This window comes from Hypomesus nipponensis, chromosome 22 (assembly GCF_054491055.1).
Source record: "Hypomesus nipponensis isolate SF chromosome 22, ASM5449105v1, whole genome shotgun sequence".
Taxonomy (NCBI): Eukaryota; Metazoa; Chordata; class Actinopteri; order Osmeriformes; family Osmeridae; genus Hypomesus; species Hypomesus nipponensis.
Genome location: NC_140382.1, coordinates 7,107,496 through 7,124,156, shown reverse-complemented (window position 1 = coordinate 7,124,156; position 16,661 = coordinate 7,107,496). Strand labels below are relative to the sequence as shown.

General features: G+C 49.3%; 2 protein-coding genes across 4 annotated transcripts; one reads left to right on the top strand and one right to left on the bottom strand.

Moving 5' to 3' along the window:
- Positions 1-250: 250 nt before the first annotated feature.
- On the bottom strand, positions 251-7,607 carry mrrf (mitochondrial ribosome recycling factor). Its single transcript, XM_084686341.1, has 7 exons — positions 7,549-7,607; positions 5,894-6,079; positions 5,605-5,757; positions 4,134-4,252; positions 2,106-2,197; positions 1,275-1,434; positions 251-1,196 (listed from the first exon to the last, which is right to left on the bottom strand). The coding sequence occupies exons 2-7, from the start codon at positions 6,075-6,077 to the stop codon at positions 1,119-1,121; spliced, it is 786 nt and encodes a 261-aa protein (XP_084542467.1). The 5' UTR covers positions 6,078-6,079; positions 7,549-7,607; the 3' UTR covers positions 251-1,118.
- A 123-nt stretch (positions 7,608-7,730) lies between these two features.
- Positions 7,731-16,004, top strand: rbm18 (RNA binding motif protein 18). 3 transcript variants are annotated; one of them, XM_084686346.1, is made up of 7 exons: positions 7,761-7,968; positions 8,175-8,234; positions 8,445-8,554; positions 12,290-12,416; positions 12,866-12,946; positions 14,308-14,402; positions 14,744-16,004. In XM_084686346.1, exons 3-7 carry the CDS (start codon positions 8,451-8,453, stop codon positions 14,916-14,918), a joined length of 582 nt encoding a protein of 193 aa, XP_084542472.1. In that variant the 5' UTR covers positions 7,761-7,968; positions 8,175-8,234; positions 8,445-8,450; the 3' UTR covers positions 14,919-16,004. The 3 variants fall into 3 exon arrangements, with proteins under 3 accessions (XP_084542473.1, XP_084542472.1, XP_084542471.1); XM_084686345.1 differs by lacking the exon at positions 8,175-8,234 and having other exon boundaries at positions 7,764-7,968; XM_084686347.1 differs by lacking the exons at positions 8,175-8,234; positions 14,308-14,402; positions 14,744-16,004 and adding an exon at positions 13,467-13,965 and having other exon boundaries at positions 7,731-7,968; positions 12,866-12,952.
- Positions 16,005-16,661: the final 657 nt, after the last annotated feature.

Genomic DNA, 16,661 nt, shown 5'->3' with positions numbered 1-16,661 from the left:
CTCTTTCTGGTGTTTTCCCCCCCAACTCCAGCGAAGCCATTAGAGAGCCAGCTAGACCAAGAGAGGACCAGGCCAAGTGAGCCAAGCCCCGGAGCCTAATGGATGGCTGTGGTTGCAGGGGTTATTATGGTCTGTTCGCAGGAAAGGAACATTATCACTCCAGCTAATGGGGGAGACATGTGACTCACATGAAAGACCAGAGAAGAAGAGAAAACAGAAGAAGAGAGATGACACAGGGTACAAAGCACTGTTCCAGTAATGGCCGCCATCAATAACATGCCCACTTTTATTTTGTGTTTACGTTTGGGTAGCTCGTGGATCAATCCTCACACAAACGGAAAGAAACCGGGGCGGGGGGGGGGGGGGCAGGACGAATCAGGGCTTCTTTTCTTCTTCTGGAGTAGCTGCCCCCCTTTTATCATTGAATGTGAAACAAATGTTTGGCAACCCGTTAAGGCTATCTAAGCTCCTTCAACACTGGAAGACCACGAGACTCCATAACTCCACCCAGGGAAGCCACAGCCAACGTTTACATCCAGAGGGCTGCCTTGTAACATAAACAAACGACTCTCGTGGCTTCAGTTTGATTAGCAGGAGGCTCCCAGGACCCATTAAAAGCCCATCGCAGCCTGGGTATGTTTGTTTGGAGACCAGGGAATGGAGGCAATCGACAGGCACTGTCGTGCCATGCCAACTGATGTTTACGCATCACCAACTAAACACACAAATATAACGTTGTACAAGGAGGGTGCCAGCCTAGCTAATAATGCATCACAAAGAGACAGTGCCAGGCTACCCAATACAGCATACACAGTCTGTGCCAAGCTAGCTAACACAGCATCCACATGGATGGTGCCAGACTAGCTAAAACAGCACAAACACAGCTTCTCTGACAAAAATGTGTTTACTATAATTAAGCTGGAGGGTGGGCAGTCACCATTGTGTGGATTTCTTAAACCTCTATTCAAATTGTTATGGTGACACTTCTGATATCACCAGGTATCACCTGTCATCACTTGTTATGGTTGGTACAAACACTTCTCAAATGTAAGAGACGTTTTCTTCCTGCTTGTGTTTCAGCTAAGCAGCTCCTTGGTCTTGGCATATGTGTGTGTGTTTCAGCTAAGCAGCTCCTTGGTCTTGGTGGCCAGCTGTTTGTCGATGTCTGCTGCATAGCTGTCGGCCATTTGCTGAAGCTGACAATGGAAAAGGAGACCAAATGGTGAGGTTTACACAAACACACACACACACCCACACACTCCCACAGTGTGTACCTGCTTCTCGATGAGGTGCAGCGTGTCCTCAGAGGTGTTCTCCTTGGACTTCTTCACGTGGGTGACGGCTGCAGAGCGCAGCCTCCTCACAGACTCCTTGGCCTTGTGGCCAAACTGCTTGGCCAGCTTGGACAGATTCTCCCGGTGCTCCCGTGTCACTCTGTGGAGAGCGCGCCAGAGCGCACACACACAACTTTTAGGTAGTGCTCTTGTGTGGCTCCACAGCTATCTGCATCCAGACAGGTCAGACAGGTCAGTCAGGCTGTCGGCAACTTTGTTTTCTGTGTCTGGTCGAACTCTTTGCCTTCTCTCTCTCTTTCTCTCCCTCTCTCTTTCTCTCCCTCTCTCTCTCTCTCCTTAATTGCCACACTCTGTCTGGAGACTATTTGCAAACAATCCAAGTGTGCCTGTCTATTTACCGCAAACAATGATGCTTAATTACTGACTCTCAGCCAATCAAGCCACTCGCTCTCTTTGGAGATGCAAATGTGCTTTGCGTGCCGAGGCTGATTGTAGGGTAGGGGCGTCCATCCACCTCCCCGCCCATCCTTCTGCCAAGCAAACACCTGCTGCTGTCTGCCTCTGTACAGCCTGTCTGTCTGCCTGTCTGACGCTCAGTCTGTCTGTCTGACGTTCAGTCTGTCTGTCTGCCTGTCTGTCGTTCAGTCTGTCTGTCTGCCGTTCAGTCTGTCTGCCTGTCTGTCGTTCAGTCTGTCTGTCTGCCCTTCTGTCTGCTGCTGTCACGGAAAAGCTCTGAGGATGTCGTTCCTTCCTCTGTGTGTGTGTGTGAGTGTGTGGATGTGTGTGTGCATGAGTGTGCGCGCGTCTCACTTGGGAATAGGCACCCTGATGATGGTCCCTTCCACTTCAGGGTTGAGTTTCATGCTGCTCTCTCTGAGGGCACGGGTGACAGCAGCTGTGGCCTGGGGGAATGGGACACACACACACACACAGAGTTAATGACTACCACCTGGGCCACCGCCAATAACTTCACCTGAAGACCCCCCAGCCCCTGTCCCATTCTCTGCTTGTCCCTCAGCAGCACCAGAAGGCCCAGATCTAGACCTGGGGCCACAGCCGGCCTTTGATCCAGACCTGAAGAGCAGGGGTGGGCTGGCCAACATCTCTCTAACCAGCCCTCTCTGGATGAGGATAGGGGTTCATAGGTGAAGGTTAAGAGTAATGGGGGGGGGGGGAGTCTGTCACAGAGGGCTCCAATATCTCCTGTGTGTGTGTGTGTAGTTAGAGCAGGTCAGGGTTAGGGGTATTTGAGGGAGGGGCAGCACAGTGGTGTGGAAGTGCCGCAGGTCCCGTCAGAGACACAGGCCCCCCTGGAACAGAGCTGTACGCACCCCGGCGCTCCAGCTGAACCTGACGTCTCACTCAAGCCTCCTCTCGGCTACAGCTGTGTGACTCAGACCCTCGGCGGCGCTCAGGGTGAAAACATGCAAATACAGGATCTGAGAGCTCGCATATTGCGTTCCCTTCCTTCACTTCCCCTTTCGTTCACTCTCTTTTTCTTCCTTTCTTCCCTTCTCTCTCTCGCCCTCCACTCTCTCTTTCTCCTCCTTTACTAACGTGTCCACTTCCTGGTCTCTTCCACTGGGAGATGTAGTTGGCAGGCAGATAAAAGGACAGATTATTTGTATGTATTAATGCAGGAGACCTTTGTCTGTTTAATACTTCCCTGTACCCCTCCACCCCCCAGCCTCCCTCTCAGGTTCCTGTGTGAACTCTTGGATGATCGATCCAGGCCATGCCTCAGTTTGATTGGTCCCTGCATCAAATTCATCATCACAGCTATTTCCCAACCTCTCAGCCGGTTCTTGATATACAAAAAAAGGAAGGAAAAAAAAGAAGAAAGAAAAAAGAAAGCATGGAATCCTGTGGAAACAGCAGACTTGTTCTGGTTAATATGCTGGAAACAGTGGAATTACACTGCGGTCCCACATCAAACACACTAGCAAGGTTCAAAGTAGGGGAAGAGGAGTGGATGAGGAGGGGGTTGGGGGGGGGGGGGGATGGAGGAGAGGGGTGCCTAAAGAAAACACCTTGTTAATGTACCACACAAGCATTTTGCTCTCCCTCTATCCCCCAGACCTGTGTGGTAATGAAGGTTGCGTCTCGGGAGACGTCCCAGGGGGGTGGAGTAAACACTCTTCCTCTTAATTAATGGAGCAACAACAGTGGGGTAATGGATTGGGTTCATTAAAGGCCTATTAGCTCAGGTGGCTGTGTGCTCACCTCTGGACTTGAGAGGGCCTGCCCTGTACTGATACTTGAGGTACACTTGATTTTGATGTCAGTGAGTGCCAGAACACTGTCCAAACGAGTTCTTTGGGTGCATTTGATATAGTGGCGTTGTTATGAATCCATTAACATTTGGAACGTGCTACGAAAAAAAAGAGCACAGGCTAAAGGAATAAAGAGGGGACCAAAGACAAGAGAGAGAAAAAAGGGGCAGTGATAAATGAAAGAGCCCTTCCTGCTACCCCGGGGGTATGATGATGTCATTTCCTGCTGGTGACAGCTAGCCCCGCCTCTCGCAGAACAAAGGCCAGACTGGACCAGAACCATCTATCAGCTTGGCTGGACCAGGCCGCTCCAGTTACCCTGCCAGAGAGATCTATGGTCTTGCTGTAGGGATCGGAGTGTGTATATGTGTGTGTGTGTGCATATATTGTGTAACATTGCCTTCAGTCCCAAATGTGACACCCAGTGATAAAAAGGGCAGGGGGGGTGACAGAGAGGTGAGAGAGAAGGGGTGAGGGAGAGGGGTGAGAGAGACAGATCGGGGTGAGAAAAAGGGGGAGGGAAGGGGGAGAGAGAGTGGTGTGTGTGTGCGTGCGGTTGTCTGACCTCTGGGAAGCCGGTCATGTTGACCATGATGAGCTGAGGAGACTTCATGGAGATCTGGCCCAGCTGGTTGAGAGGGAACTTCCCATCCTTGGTGGTCACCACGATGTGATCCAGGGCTCCTGAGGAACATCACACACACACACACACACACGTCAGAGGTCTGCTCTACCCGTCAATGTGTGCACCCGGGGTCATGCAACTCCACCACCTCTCTTCTCCTCTCTCCTTTCCTCTCCTCCTCTGGTTAACCTCAAATGCTGCCGTTTCCTCACTCCGCAACTCTGTCTTACATCAACTCCATCATCGCTGGCAAGCAAAGGGTGTGTGTGTGCGCAAAGGTTTTGGATAACGGGGGGCGAGCCAATTCTGCAGACTCTCACCGACCTTTCGCATTCAGAGGAACATAAATCCTACGATACAACCCTTGACTAGACGGAACCACCAGGAACCAGAACCAGTCTATCAGCTCTCTACCTGGCTCCCTTCCGCTTCTCGTCTGCCCATGTTACCTGAGCCCTGGCGTGTGCCGCCACATCTGCTAACACTTCCAGAGGGCACACAGCTACTTCCTCCCGTGCGGAGCACGCGATTGGCTGAGAGGCCATTAGGCAAAGGACTCTCTTCCTGGTCAGGGAAGCCCACTGACAGACACAGAAAAAGGGCTTAGAAGACTGAGGAGAGCCTCTCCTTTCTCTCCAGCAGGCTGACACAGGGTGGAACACAAGCCTTTCCTAAGTCACCCTGAGGCCTGGTGTAACCATGGCGATAAGAGTTCATTCAGAGGGAGAGGCAGGCCATAATCCTATGTGTCTTCCAGGACAGTGGGACTAGGTCAGGGCATCAGTGCTCTCTGCACATCCATCCTCACCCACACACACACACACACACACACACACACACTCTCTCGGTCTCTCTTATAAGACCCAGATGAGGTCATCATGGAACAGACAAACTAATGCTGATGTCATTCCGTTCCTCCATGTCATCCCTCCATCCTGTTTCCTTGTCGGCCCTGAGTCCCCCTGCTTCCCTTTACTACTGGACCTCTGGACTGAGGAGGAAAGGCTGTAGGGATGAGGGAAGGATGCAGCAATAAGTCAGGAGAGATAGTGGGGCCCAAGTATGGTCCGAGAAGGGAATGAAGCGATGAGGGAGGGCATGTGTGTGTGTGTGTGTGGGGGGGGGGGGGTGGGTATGCAGGAAGAGGAGGGGGGAGTGAGGGGCTTTTTCTAATCTGGGTTGGGGCCGTTTCTGTTTCCTCTCCTAAGCTTTGGTACGGGACAGAGGAGTGGGGGTGGGGGCATGGGGTGACCTGGATGTAGTTCAGGAAGCAGGGGTCAGTGAGAGGTCAAGAGTCAGGGTTCACTACCCCCCTCAGGCCCTGTGTCAGAGAGAGTGAACACAGGGATTCACTTTCTCTTTCACCCTGACCAGGTACACAGAGGTAGGAGAAGGAAGGAGAGAGAGAGACCTGGAGAGGTTCTGATGCTGAGGCTGCGACTGAAGTCATCTTTCAGTGAAGTAAGGACAGCTTCCATGTCCTCCTTCACTTGCTCCAGGTTGATGATGTCATCAACCAGCGCCGCGTTGATGTTCACTTTTGCCGGTTGAGCCTTGGCCTTCGCTGAGGGGAAGAAAACAAACAAACACGGTAGCTGCTTACTTGGGTTCAAATCCTCCCCAAGACCTCGTACCCACCTCAGACGTCCAGAGCCTCCACCAGCGACGCCACATCGGCTCAAGGCCTCAAGGCCACTCACCTTTGCTTTTCTTGGTGGCGTAGAGACGCAAGCTGGGGGCTTGGGGGAGGATGGGGATGTGGTGCCTGGGCTGGGGCTGGAGCAGGTAGGCGACCCTGGAGGACACGGCCAGAGGAGCCCTCAACAGGGGCGCCAGGGAGCGACACAGCCCTGGACGGAGCAGGCCCAGCTGACTCAGAGCCATATCTGAACACACACACACACACACACACACAGAGGTGGAAATGACTAAACAGTTCTGTCGCCACTGAATGATCTATTCCAAGCTTATCGAAGTGTGTTACAGTATATTCTAAGAGTAACCAATGAGGTTAGAACACCCGTTCTTCATATTTATAGTGGTAGGCATCTGTCAACATAACTGATGAGAATATGTTGTGGTAGTGGAACATTTCAGTCACCAGGGGGCAGTGCCAACATCTACCAGGATTCAAGATTACCAACAGTTTAACATGGCATTTGGCTACATCCAATCCTGTTTATTCCTAACCAACACACACTGCAACAACAACAAAATTCCATATTCACTGACGTTTTCCTAAGAAATTGAGTTTTCAGCCGCAGTTTGGAGAGCTTTTAAAGTCCTTCTGACACACTCCCTCCTCCCTCCACAATGCATTCCTCAAAGGAATCTCCAGAGACAAGTAACACACAGTAACTCAGTCACTCCCATCCAACCACCCACCTCACCTCCTCGTATCCATGATGGAGCGCAGCTGAACCGTACCATTCACAGGCAGCAGGCATGAACAGCCCAGCCATGTATATTGGCTTGGCTGACACCTTCTATTGTCCATGATGAATTTACACTCTCCATGCTGTTGGTAGGTGCAGGGCGCTAAACTATCACACAGGTGGACGTGACAACATCAGGGTCTCTCCCTCCCACTGGGCCGAGACTGCTTTGTGCTACATGAGGTATCACAATAGCCACACACGCACAATATTTACAATCTGCACTCTACAGTATCAATACTATGTCAACAAAGCCCATTCAACCACTTTCTGAAAGCAACCTCTGGTTCTGATAGTATCACTCCTACATATAAGCTAACACCAGGCCGACCGAAAGAGACATCTGGTTGAGTTGGGGGGGATCTAAACTGATAAGCATGTCTGTTTATGTGTGTGCATGCGCGTGTGTGTGTCAAACAGAGGAATCTGTGCGGTGCTGAAGGAGGGGAGGGGAGATGAGATGACGGCTGTCTTTACACAGGACGTGAAGCAGAGAGACTGCTGCCCAGGTGCTCTGCGAGGTACACTTCAGAAAAAGGCTGCTGTCATGCTCCTCCTCACTCCAGTTAACATGTAGACATCACTATGCCTTATCAGTACATAGTAAATCATATACGTTTACATGCAGGGTTTTCTTAAAAACTGAATACGATTACGGAAAGTTCCTATAATTAATTTGATATCTAGAACAGTTCATTCTTAGATTGAGAGATTAAGAGACATGTGAAGAGATAAAATGCTGTTGTTTTTCTTAAAGCATAACTGTGTTAAGGAAGGTCGACATAGGCATTGGCTAATGTAAATGTCAGCTACCTCAGAATGAGGAATTTAAATACTTATATCCTCGGGACACCTTCACCGTAGCTATGCATCAATGAACAGTTAGTTAACCATTTAATATCTATACCTTATGCACTTACTTTTGCATACACCGTCCTCAGAGAAGCATGGTAGTGAAGAGCATTGGAAACGCTGCGATCTACAATGACACATGCGTTAAACGTCATCAATTTTCAACCATATTTAGGTTTTCATTTTTATATATTCTTACCCCTGCCAGGCGGAGTTAGTCGCAAAAGCCTATACAAAAGAAAAAACCGCCTACGTACCGGGCGGACCTAAAGTCGGAAACGAGCGTCCACCACTTGATCGTGTGTACTACCTCATTACACTGCGCCTTTGTTGATGCTATTCGTTTGGAGCTAGCTAGCTCATTAAAGCTAACTTTAAATAAGATCGAAATGATCGTATATTAAGAACATTAACGGGCATCCACAGAAGCTTGATAACTTTCACGGTATAGCTGAACAATTCTTCAACCAGTCGTTTCAAAAGAGCAGGTAAACTCAAAGCATAGCTTGCTAAACGAATGCTATTTGCGTTAGAGCTAGCTGGTTGAACCAATGTATGGTAGTACAGTCATCAATAAGTTAAAACCAAGTGTATTTTTTACTCAATTTACCGCTATCTGATTATCGATACAAAATGGAACAACTAGATTACTTACAATAGCTCTATTTTGAATGCTACCCGATTGTTTACACAGTGTGGACTGTAAACAGTAGCTAACTACAGCAAACTCATCGTAACTACACACACCTCGGTTGTAAGTATAGATGCATTGTTAAAACTTGTCTAGCTGGCAAACTAGATTTCCAGAATAAGATGTAGGCCTAATGTAATCTAGCTATATGATAGGTAATACGTCAGCTGTGTTAAATCCGTTACTAATAACCGTGTTACCTAATAAGGATATTGCCTATAAAATATGAATGATCGTCTAATAAATTGAACACGTCCTATTTTCTCATCACAGACATCCATGTCGGCAGCGGATACAGTGGAGAATGCCTCCATCTTATCGGAGAGCGTGGCTCACGAGGGAAACCGCCTGTGGATCGGTAACATCGACCCTAAGATCACCGAGTGAGTGAACATCTCTGCTCAACAAAGAGGCTGGGGTTCACCTGACTATTCGAATCATTGCAGCCAATTAGGCCTTATGTGTATAGGTTACCGATAACTATGAAGTCAAGAGGGAAAGGTAATGGTTGTGCATTTGCTGGGCTTGTCTTGCTGTAAGTTATAACATGGTTTTAAACGGTTTCAGAAGTCTACCAGCATTTGACATTCTTCCTGTAGACCACATCTCCCTGTATTAACATGGCAGTAAATATACTGGACCCATCATATCTATGTATCAATGTATGCTGTTGCTCATCTGGATAACACAGCTTTTTTTGACGCCGGCAAGTTGTTCATGTGTAGCCCACTATCTGAGACCAATGGGAAGGTGCCTTTGAGTGAGAAAGCAGCCTCACAGCTCTGAGGGGTGAAGTGCGATCTGCAAACTCGTGTTCCAGGTCCAGCTTCTGCTGCTGGTTTCCCTGGTGATTGATTAGCCGCGCGTCTGCCTGAGCTGGAGAATGAGCAGACGAGGCCGGGCGTGTGAAAGAGAGGCAGTGAGGCATGGAGACCTGCTCTGCCGAGGGGCGGCCCTCATCCTTCACTCACCTGGTCTGTTTACCTGCTCTCTGTCAGCCTGTATCAGGGGCACACTGGGGGGGAGGGGATGTAGGGAGGGAGGGACGGAGAGAGGAGGGGGGAGAAGCACATGCATAGATTGGCCCGCGGGGGCTCCTGGAGAATGTATGGTCTACCCTGGCCAGGCGTCTAGACAGGCGTTTCCTTCCCCTCTCCCGCTCTGTTTTCCTTTAAATAACCTGGTTGAGTGAGAACAACAGCCATGCCTACAGGCTGGTGGTGGGGAGATTAATTAGCTGGCTTGTGGGGAGTGTTTGTTGTAGCCGGTCAGGGCAGCCCTGTTGCCGTGTGGAGCCCTCGCTCTCAACGTAATGTGGGGAGAGTGTGAATGTGTGTGTGTGTGTGAGAGAGAGAGAGTAATTGCTTTAGATGGAGAGAGTGTGCATGTGGAGGGGGGGGGGTCAGTGGAAAATTAAAAAGTGAGTTTTGTGTTTGGTAAGTGTTGGCACACCTACAGACTAGCCTACAGCCTCTTATTTAAGGAGAATTCAGTAATGGAGAAACTAAGCTGTGATTTCTAATTTGGTGGTTAATGTGGATTCTCTGTCAGAGTGATGGATTGTGGGTAGAGCAGGAGATACATAGGGGGCTGGCTTAGGGACGATGAGGGAGGGGGGAGGTGAGAGAAAGAGAGCGAGAGAGAGAGAGAGAGGGAGAGAGAGAGGGGTCGCAGCAGTAGCCATCGATCACCCCGTCCTCTGGGAAGGGCAGCTGGAAGATGCCCCCGAGGCCTTCGGCAGTGACAGGACTCTGGATCCTGGAAAATATCCTCAACTCTACTTCCACCAGATGGTGTCTAAACTAGACCTCTCTCTCTTTCACTCTCTCTCCCCCTCCATCCTGCCCTCTCCCATTCTCCTAGTGTGTCTCAACCCTATAAAAGAGAGCCTCCTGATTAGGTTCTGATACGCTCCAGCCTCCCTGAGCACTTTGTACACTGGAGAACAACTCTGGCTCACCCAGCCAGGTTTAGCAACCCCCTGGAGAGATGCATTGTGGTACTGTACCCCCCCTCACACACACACACACGCTATCAACTCCTCAATCTCTACCAGTGCAGGAAGACCCCCTGTTCTTGCCTGGGGAGGGAGTGCTGAGGGAGGGTCTGGGAAAGTGAGAAACTCTGCTTGAGCCAGAGCCCCTGGGACTCCTGGGGGGAAGACATTAACACCCCCACCCTCCCGGACACCCCCAGCCCCCCCCGTCCCCAATACCGCAGAACTCTCTGGACTCCCTGCTCTCTAGGATTAAAAATAACTGTTGGGACGAAACAATAAAAGCCAAACATCTCTGGAAGTCTTGGACAAGGCTTTTCCCGGGCTGGCGGACCAGAAGCAAAGGAGACAACTCCAACTAGCACCGTCTTTTCAGTCAGCAAAAAAGCAAACAGTTTCTTGTGACAGGCTTATAATGAATATTATTATAATTTGTTGAAGACCATAGGTTGAGTTTTGGTGACCAGGAGCCTCATTTATAAAGTGTGTGTGTGTGTGTACACACAAAAACAGTCATGCGCAACCTTCGACGCACAAGTCGGAATGTGAAAACAGAACGTGCCGTGAGACTACGCACATTCCCACGGCAGCTGTAGACCATGTGGATGCACATTCTGAAGAGAAAAAATGTTGCGTGTGAAATAGTGACACTGTGACTGGGCACAAAAAACAACAATCTTTTTTCAGAGCAGTCCTGCTCGGTATTCCCTGCATCTTGTGTTACTGCACAAACATTTTCTTGCACAACTGAATTCATTTGAAGTACAGTTCTCTAAACATGATTACGTTTAGTCATTTAGCAGACGCTCTTATCCAGAGCGATTACAGCACAGCCACCCTCAAACAAACATCCATGTTTGTGTTACTGCTGTGAAAGAGCAAGGTACATCATGCAATTCTACAAAGTGGGTATTTTTACAAATACACAAATATAGTCGTTATCAGGGCTTTGACGTCCATCCCTAAATGAGTTTCCCAAGCTTGGTGCGGTGTAGTGGGGCCCGGGGCGCTGCTCGTCGTGTCACAGGTGTTTGGGTAGCGCTCACGTGAGGTGATGGGATGAGGTGATGGCGTGCGTGCGACGGTGTGCGTGCGATGCCGTGTACTCACATTCTATATGTGGTGTTTGGCTCGGACATCAGAGGGAATCCGTGTGCTCCTCCAGCGCAGACACATTACACATACAACACTGGCGCACACACACCCTGCATGCACGGCTGACTGTGAATGTTGTCGACGTAGACGCATGAAAACGACAGCTTCTTGTTCAGACGGCTCCCCTTCTACTCAGCTTGCTTCACACACACACACACACACACACACACACACACACACGCTCACACACACGCTCACACTCGCTCATGTCATGCATACCTCCAGTACGTTTCTCACCCCAGAACGACCAGTGTACAGTAATTAATAATATTTATACTTCCTGGAGGCGGAGGTGACAATAAACCCTCCGTCGGTTACCACGGACACCACCTCTCACACAATTCGTTTCCCACGGCAACCAGCGGCCGAGTAGGCAAAGCAACGGAGTTTGTGTGTGTGTGTGTGTACAGGTGGTGTGTGTGTGTGTGTGTGTGCGGCCCGGGGCTCCTGAGGGAGATCTCAGCCTGTTTCCTCTTGTTTTACTTCCTCATTGTGGTCGGCTGCTTCTGTATCCTCTGTATTGTCTTAATGAGAGATTTACTGCAGAGGACGAGGTGTGAGGAGAGCTGTCTACTAACAAGGTCTCCTCTGACACACTGGGTGACACACAGCCCACTGTAGACCCCAACCTTGGTCTACACTAAGGTCTAGGGTAAGGTCTGGACTTGCTCTGGATAAGGGCATCTGCTAAATGACTAAATAAATAAATAGACTAGTCCAACTCTAGCCCCTAACCCCGGTCTGGACTAGTCCCATTCTAGACCGTAACCCTGGTCTAGACCCTAAGAACCATCCAGTAGCATTAGGGTGAAAAGTGGAGATGTTGTTCTCAATGATGTTAGTCTTGTGGTTCATTATGACAGTCTTTGCTGGGGTGTTGTATGATTCTCCTGTTGAAATCCTTGACCTGCCCGTCTGCTTCATGCATAGAGCCTGTGCTGATGTGAACGACTGTGCTTGTGTGTAGGTACCACCTGGTCAAGCTGCTGGAGAGGTTTGGGAAGGTGAAGCAGTTTGACTTCCTGTTCCACAAGGCAGGTCCTATGGAGGGCCAACCTCGGGGCTACTGCTTTGTCAACTTTCACACCAAAGAGGTACGCCACACACACACACACAGACACACACTGAGCATCCCAGTTTTTCCAAAGCTAGACCCACGTTGGAACAAAAAAGATAAAACCATGCATTGTTATCTAGAGGTTGTTGAGACTTTCTGGCTTACAGGCGTGTGTGTGTGTGTCCTCATTGACTAGTAACAGATAAGGTTCAGAAGCCCTTATGATAAGGATCTCTTTCAACTGCCAGTGTGTCAAGTGGGACAGGATGCTGTCCCTGGGGTGTTATTGAGAGGGACTGTGAGTCCAGGAGACACACACACACACACGCACACACACCAGGGAGTGTCTGTGTGTGTCTTTGTGTGTGTGTGTGATCCATCATCAGCTACGATTGTCTTTGTTATCAGGCCATTGTAAGGAATAAGGATATGATGACTGCCCGTGGTATTAAAGGTGATTTATAATGGTTGTGGCTGTGCGCGTAGGAGGCTGAGCGGGCCATCCAGTGTCTGAATGGGAAGCTGGCCCTGTCGAAGAAGCTGGTGGTACGCTGGGCACACACACAGGTAAAGGTGAGTGTCACAGAGCTTTATCCTACCTACAACACACATACGTGCTGGTATGTGGCCTCCCAATGCTAAGTACAGCCCCCCCCCCCCCCCTCAGCCAGAAGAGGTGCTGTGTCTTCCCAGACTCAGGGCAGTAATAACAGTAGCTAGTCCCTCTGCAGTAGCCCTGCCTGTCTCCTAACAATGGGCAGCTGGCCTGTGGAGTAGGGATATCCTGTATGGGGCCGTATCACGCCCCTGTCCCCCCCTCAACCCCCCCTCCCCCGCCCAGAAGGGGAAAGGGACAGCAGCGGCAGGTCAAGGTTAACTGTGCCGCCTCTTAGACAACAACACTTCTTCCAGCCAAACCCCCCCCCCCCCCTGCAATGTGTGCGTCCTCTTCCTGCCTGTCTCATAGTCCTGTTCTTATTTTTTACGCCAATGTTTACAAAACCCTTTCTTCTTAACCTCGGAATCCCCTCAGCAGAACCAATATATATCATTTTTATTGACCTCCTCCTTCTTCTTCTCTCCCCAGGTGGTCAGGGCGCGGCTGGTGTGGTGGAGGTTGGAGGGTGGAGGGTTGAGAAGGGAGGTTTTGAGAGGAATGAACGCGCAGGCTATTGCTGTGCCGTTCGGCTTCTCCCATAATGCCTCAAGGCGAGGATTTGACCAATCATGGCCCTTCTACCTCCTGACCATTGATCTGTCCATGGTGGGACTGTAAGCTAAGGATGCTGATCACTGATTGGTTCAGAGCTGGTTAAATGGTTTCTGTGCGGGAGGAGGCTGCAGTTCATTCTCTGTAAAACATCTCTCTATCTCATTCTGTTGACTGGCCTTACGATGCATTGACCGGTACCTTTTCTTCATTTTCTTCATGTTCTTCACAACCTCTGTCTTGATCACTACCTCTGTCTCCAACACTACCTCTGTCTCCATCACTACCTCTGTCTCCAACACTACCTCTGTCTCCAACACTACCTCTGTCTCCATCACTACCTCTGTCTCCATCACTACCTCTGTCTCCAACACTACCTCTGTCTCCAACACTACCTCTGTCTCCATCACTACCTCTGTCTCCATCACTACCTCTGTCTCCATCACTACCTCTGTCTCCATCACTACCTCTGTCTTCATCACTACCTCTGTCTCCATCACTACCTCTGTCTCCAACACTACCTCTGTCTCCAACACTACCTCTGTCTCCAACACTACCTCTGTTTCCATCACTACCTCTGTCTCCATCACTACCTCTGTCTCCATCACTACCTCTGTCTCCCCTTATCACTGCTTCTGTTTCTCTTGTCTTATTCCATCACTCTGTCTGCCTCTGTCCCCCTGCTCTCCCATCCCTCTGTTTCCCTCCATCCCTGCAGAGGTTTGAGGGCTTCCGAGGGGACAAGAGCACCCCTGCCAGTCTGGAGCCGTCCTGCAGCTCTGACGACCCTGCGATGCCCACCACTGGCCTCAGGTCTGTCTGCCTGTCAGGCTGCGTGCATGCTGGCCATGTGTCTGACTCTGTCCACTTGGCAGTACACTTCAAAAACCCAGACCATTTTAGAGGAAGAGCTAAAAGATTGAACACAATACTTCCTTTTTCTCTACTCTAGCTCTCACTCTCTCTTTTTCTCTTGCTCACATTCCTCCCTCCCTCCCAAACAAGCCTCAGTTTTGCACTTCATCCCCACCAATTGCTTTCTCTGAACTCTCTCCCTCGCTCACCCTGTCTTTCCCTCTCGGGTCTCTTCATCTCCCTCCCTCCTCCTGGCCTCACTCACTCCCTCCCTGTGTCTCTCTCTCGTTCTCCCTCAGCACGAGTGCTAAGATCCGTGCGATTGAGGCCAAGCTGCAGATGATGGAGGACAACCCTGACGAGGAGTACGCCGGGCCCTCGGCCTACATGTACAACAAGCCTCCGCAGGACAAGAAGTACCAGCAGCACCGCAACAAGCCCTACACCCGCCCCTTCCGCAAGTTCAGGAGATGACCCCCCGGAGACCCCTTCAGACCAGCCCTCTGTCTAGCCAAGAACGTCTCCCACTGGCCCTCAGCGCCCGAGCTAATCGCCCCTAGCCCCCCTAGCCTGTGGTCCCAGCCCCTGGTCCCTAGCGCTTACCTCTTCCCCATTTGTGAGTCTTAGCCTTTAAAGATCCCCCCCCCCCCCCCCGCCTCGCCCACAGTCCTCTCCCACTCTCTCTGGTGTGGGTCTCGACAGAACCCTTTAGAGAACAGAATCCTCTACAGAAGAACCCATTACAGAACCCCCTGCAACCTGAGAAGCCTCTTGCTGTCGGTCTTCTCTCCTGTGTGTCAGCTAGAAGGAGAGGGGGTGTGCTGATGGGCAGCAAAGAGGATGTGTTTCGGTTATCCACTTTTATACAACTTCAGCTAAACTCTTTTAATGGCTGTTCCATGTCGTGTGTATGTTGTCTCTGCAATCTTTACTAGTATTTTTGGTCAGTTTCAGTTCCATGTATCCTAGTTGTTTTGTTTGTTTACATATATATTGTATATTATTCTGAGCATGATCGGAATAACGTCAGCAGCCGAGAGAGGCTGGTGGTTTACTGGACAACTGGACAGCAGTCTGGCTGAATGACCACTGGTGGTTGGCTGTGCGTGTGCGTGTGCGTGTGCGTGTGCGTGCGTGCGTGCGTGTGTGTGTGTGTGTGTGTGTGTGTGTGCGTGTGTGTGTGTGTGTGTGTAGAGGTGTGTGCGAGAAAGAAAGAAAGAAAGAAAGAAAGAAAGAAAGAAAGAGAAAAAGAAAGAGAAAAAGAAAGAGAAAAAGAAAGAAAGAAAAAAAGTGCACCATAACCATGGTGGTCTGAGGACCTCATACTGCCATGGCTACCATGAATCGTTTTGGTTTTTCTCTTTTTTATCTGAATATTAGTTTTCTATCAGAGTAGTCAATACCTTTTCAACCACAGATGTTTAATTTATGATAGGTTTAAATTAGGATGGACAGTCCGCTAAACAGTAGCCGAGTAGATCATTGCGTGACATCCAGTACATGTTTGTGTTTTACAAATTCCTACATAAAAAAATGCTATTAAAACCTTTTGAAAAAATATTTCGTTTATATTTTATTTTACAAAAATTGCATCCAACACAATCAATGATTTTACATTTGAAAATGTTGGATTAAATCAATCTGCCATGAAGTGTTATATTTGGGTCAAAAGTTATTTAAATTATCACGATTAACCACCGTCTATAAAACGACGAAGGCCGTTCATTAACTCTTATTTAGAATATGCAAAAAATGTCGGAAACCTTATTTCTACCATTATATTGGCGGTTGATGCATAAAGCCATCCACCATCCGTGATGGTTCCGTGACAAAAACGTGTCCACATAATCCTGAGCATCGAGATGCGTGTGATTTCATCACTTTTTGGTTACCAGCTTCGTCTCATGTCCTCCCCTCACCCTCCCAAATGCGCTTACGGACATGAACAAGACCATGGTATATCCTGGCGTAGGATCACTTTTTTTATCAACATATAGTGGCAACTATATATAAAGTTGTGACGGCTTTTTAAACTGTATTTTTTTTAATAAAAGTGGTTCGATCACCAATGCCGAAGGATGTGGTGACAAGGTGTATTTTTACATGTAGGCCTATGTATTAGCCTTGAACGTTTTCAAGGTCTAGTTTTTATTTCATATTGTTACATCGATAGTCAAATGATTCAAACAACATTGTTTAGGGTCGAAAGGCTATTGA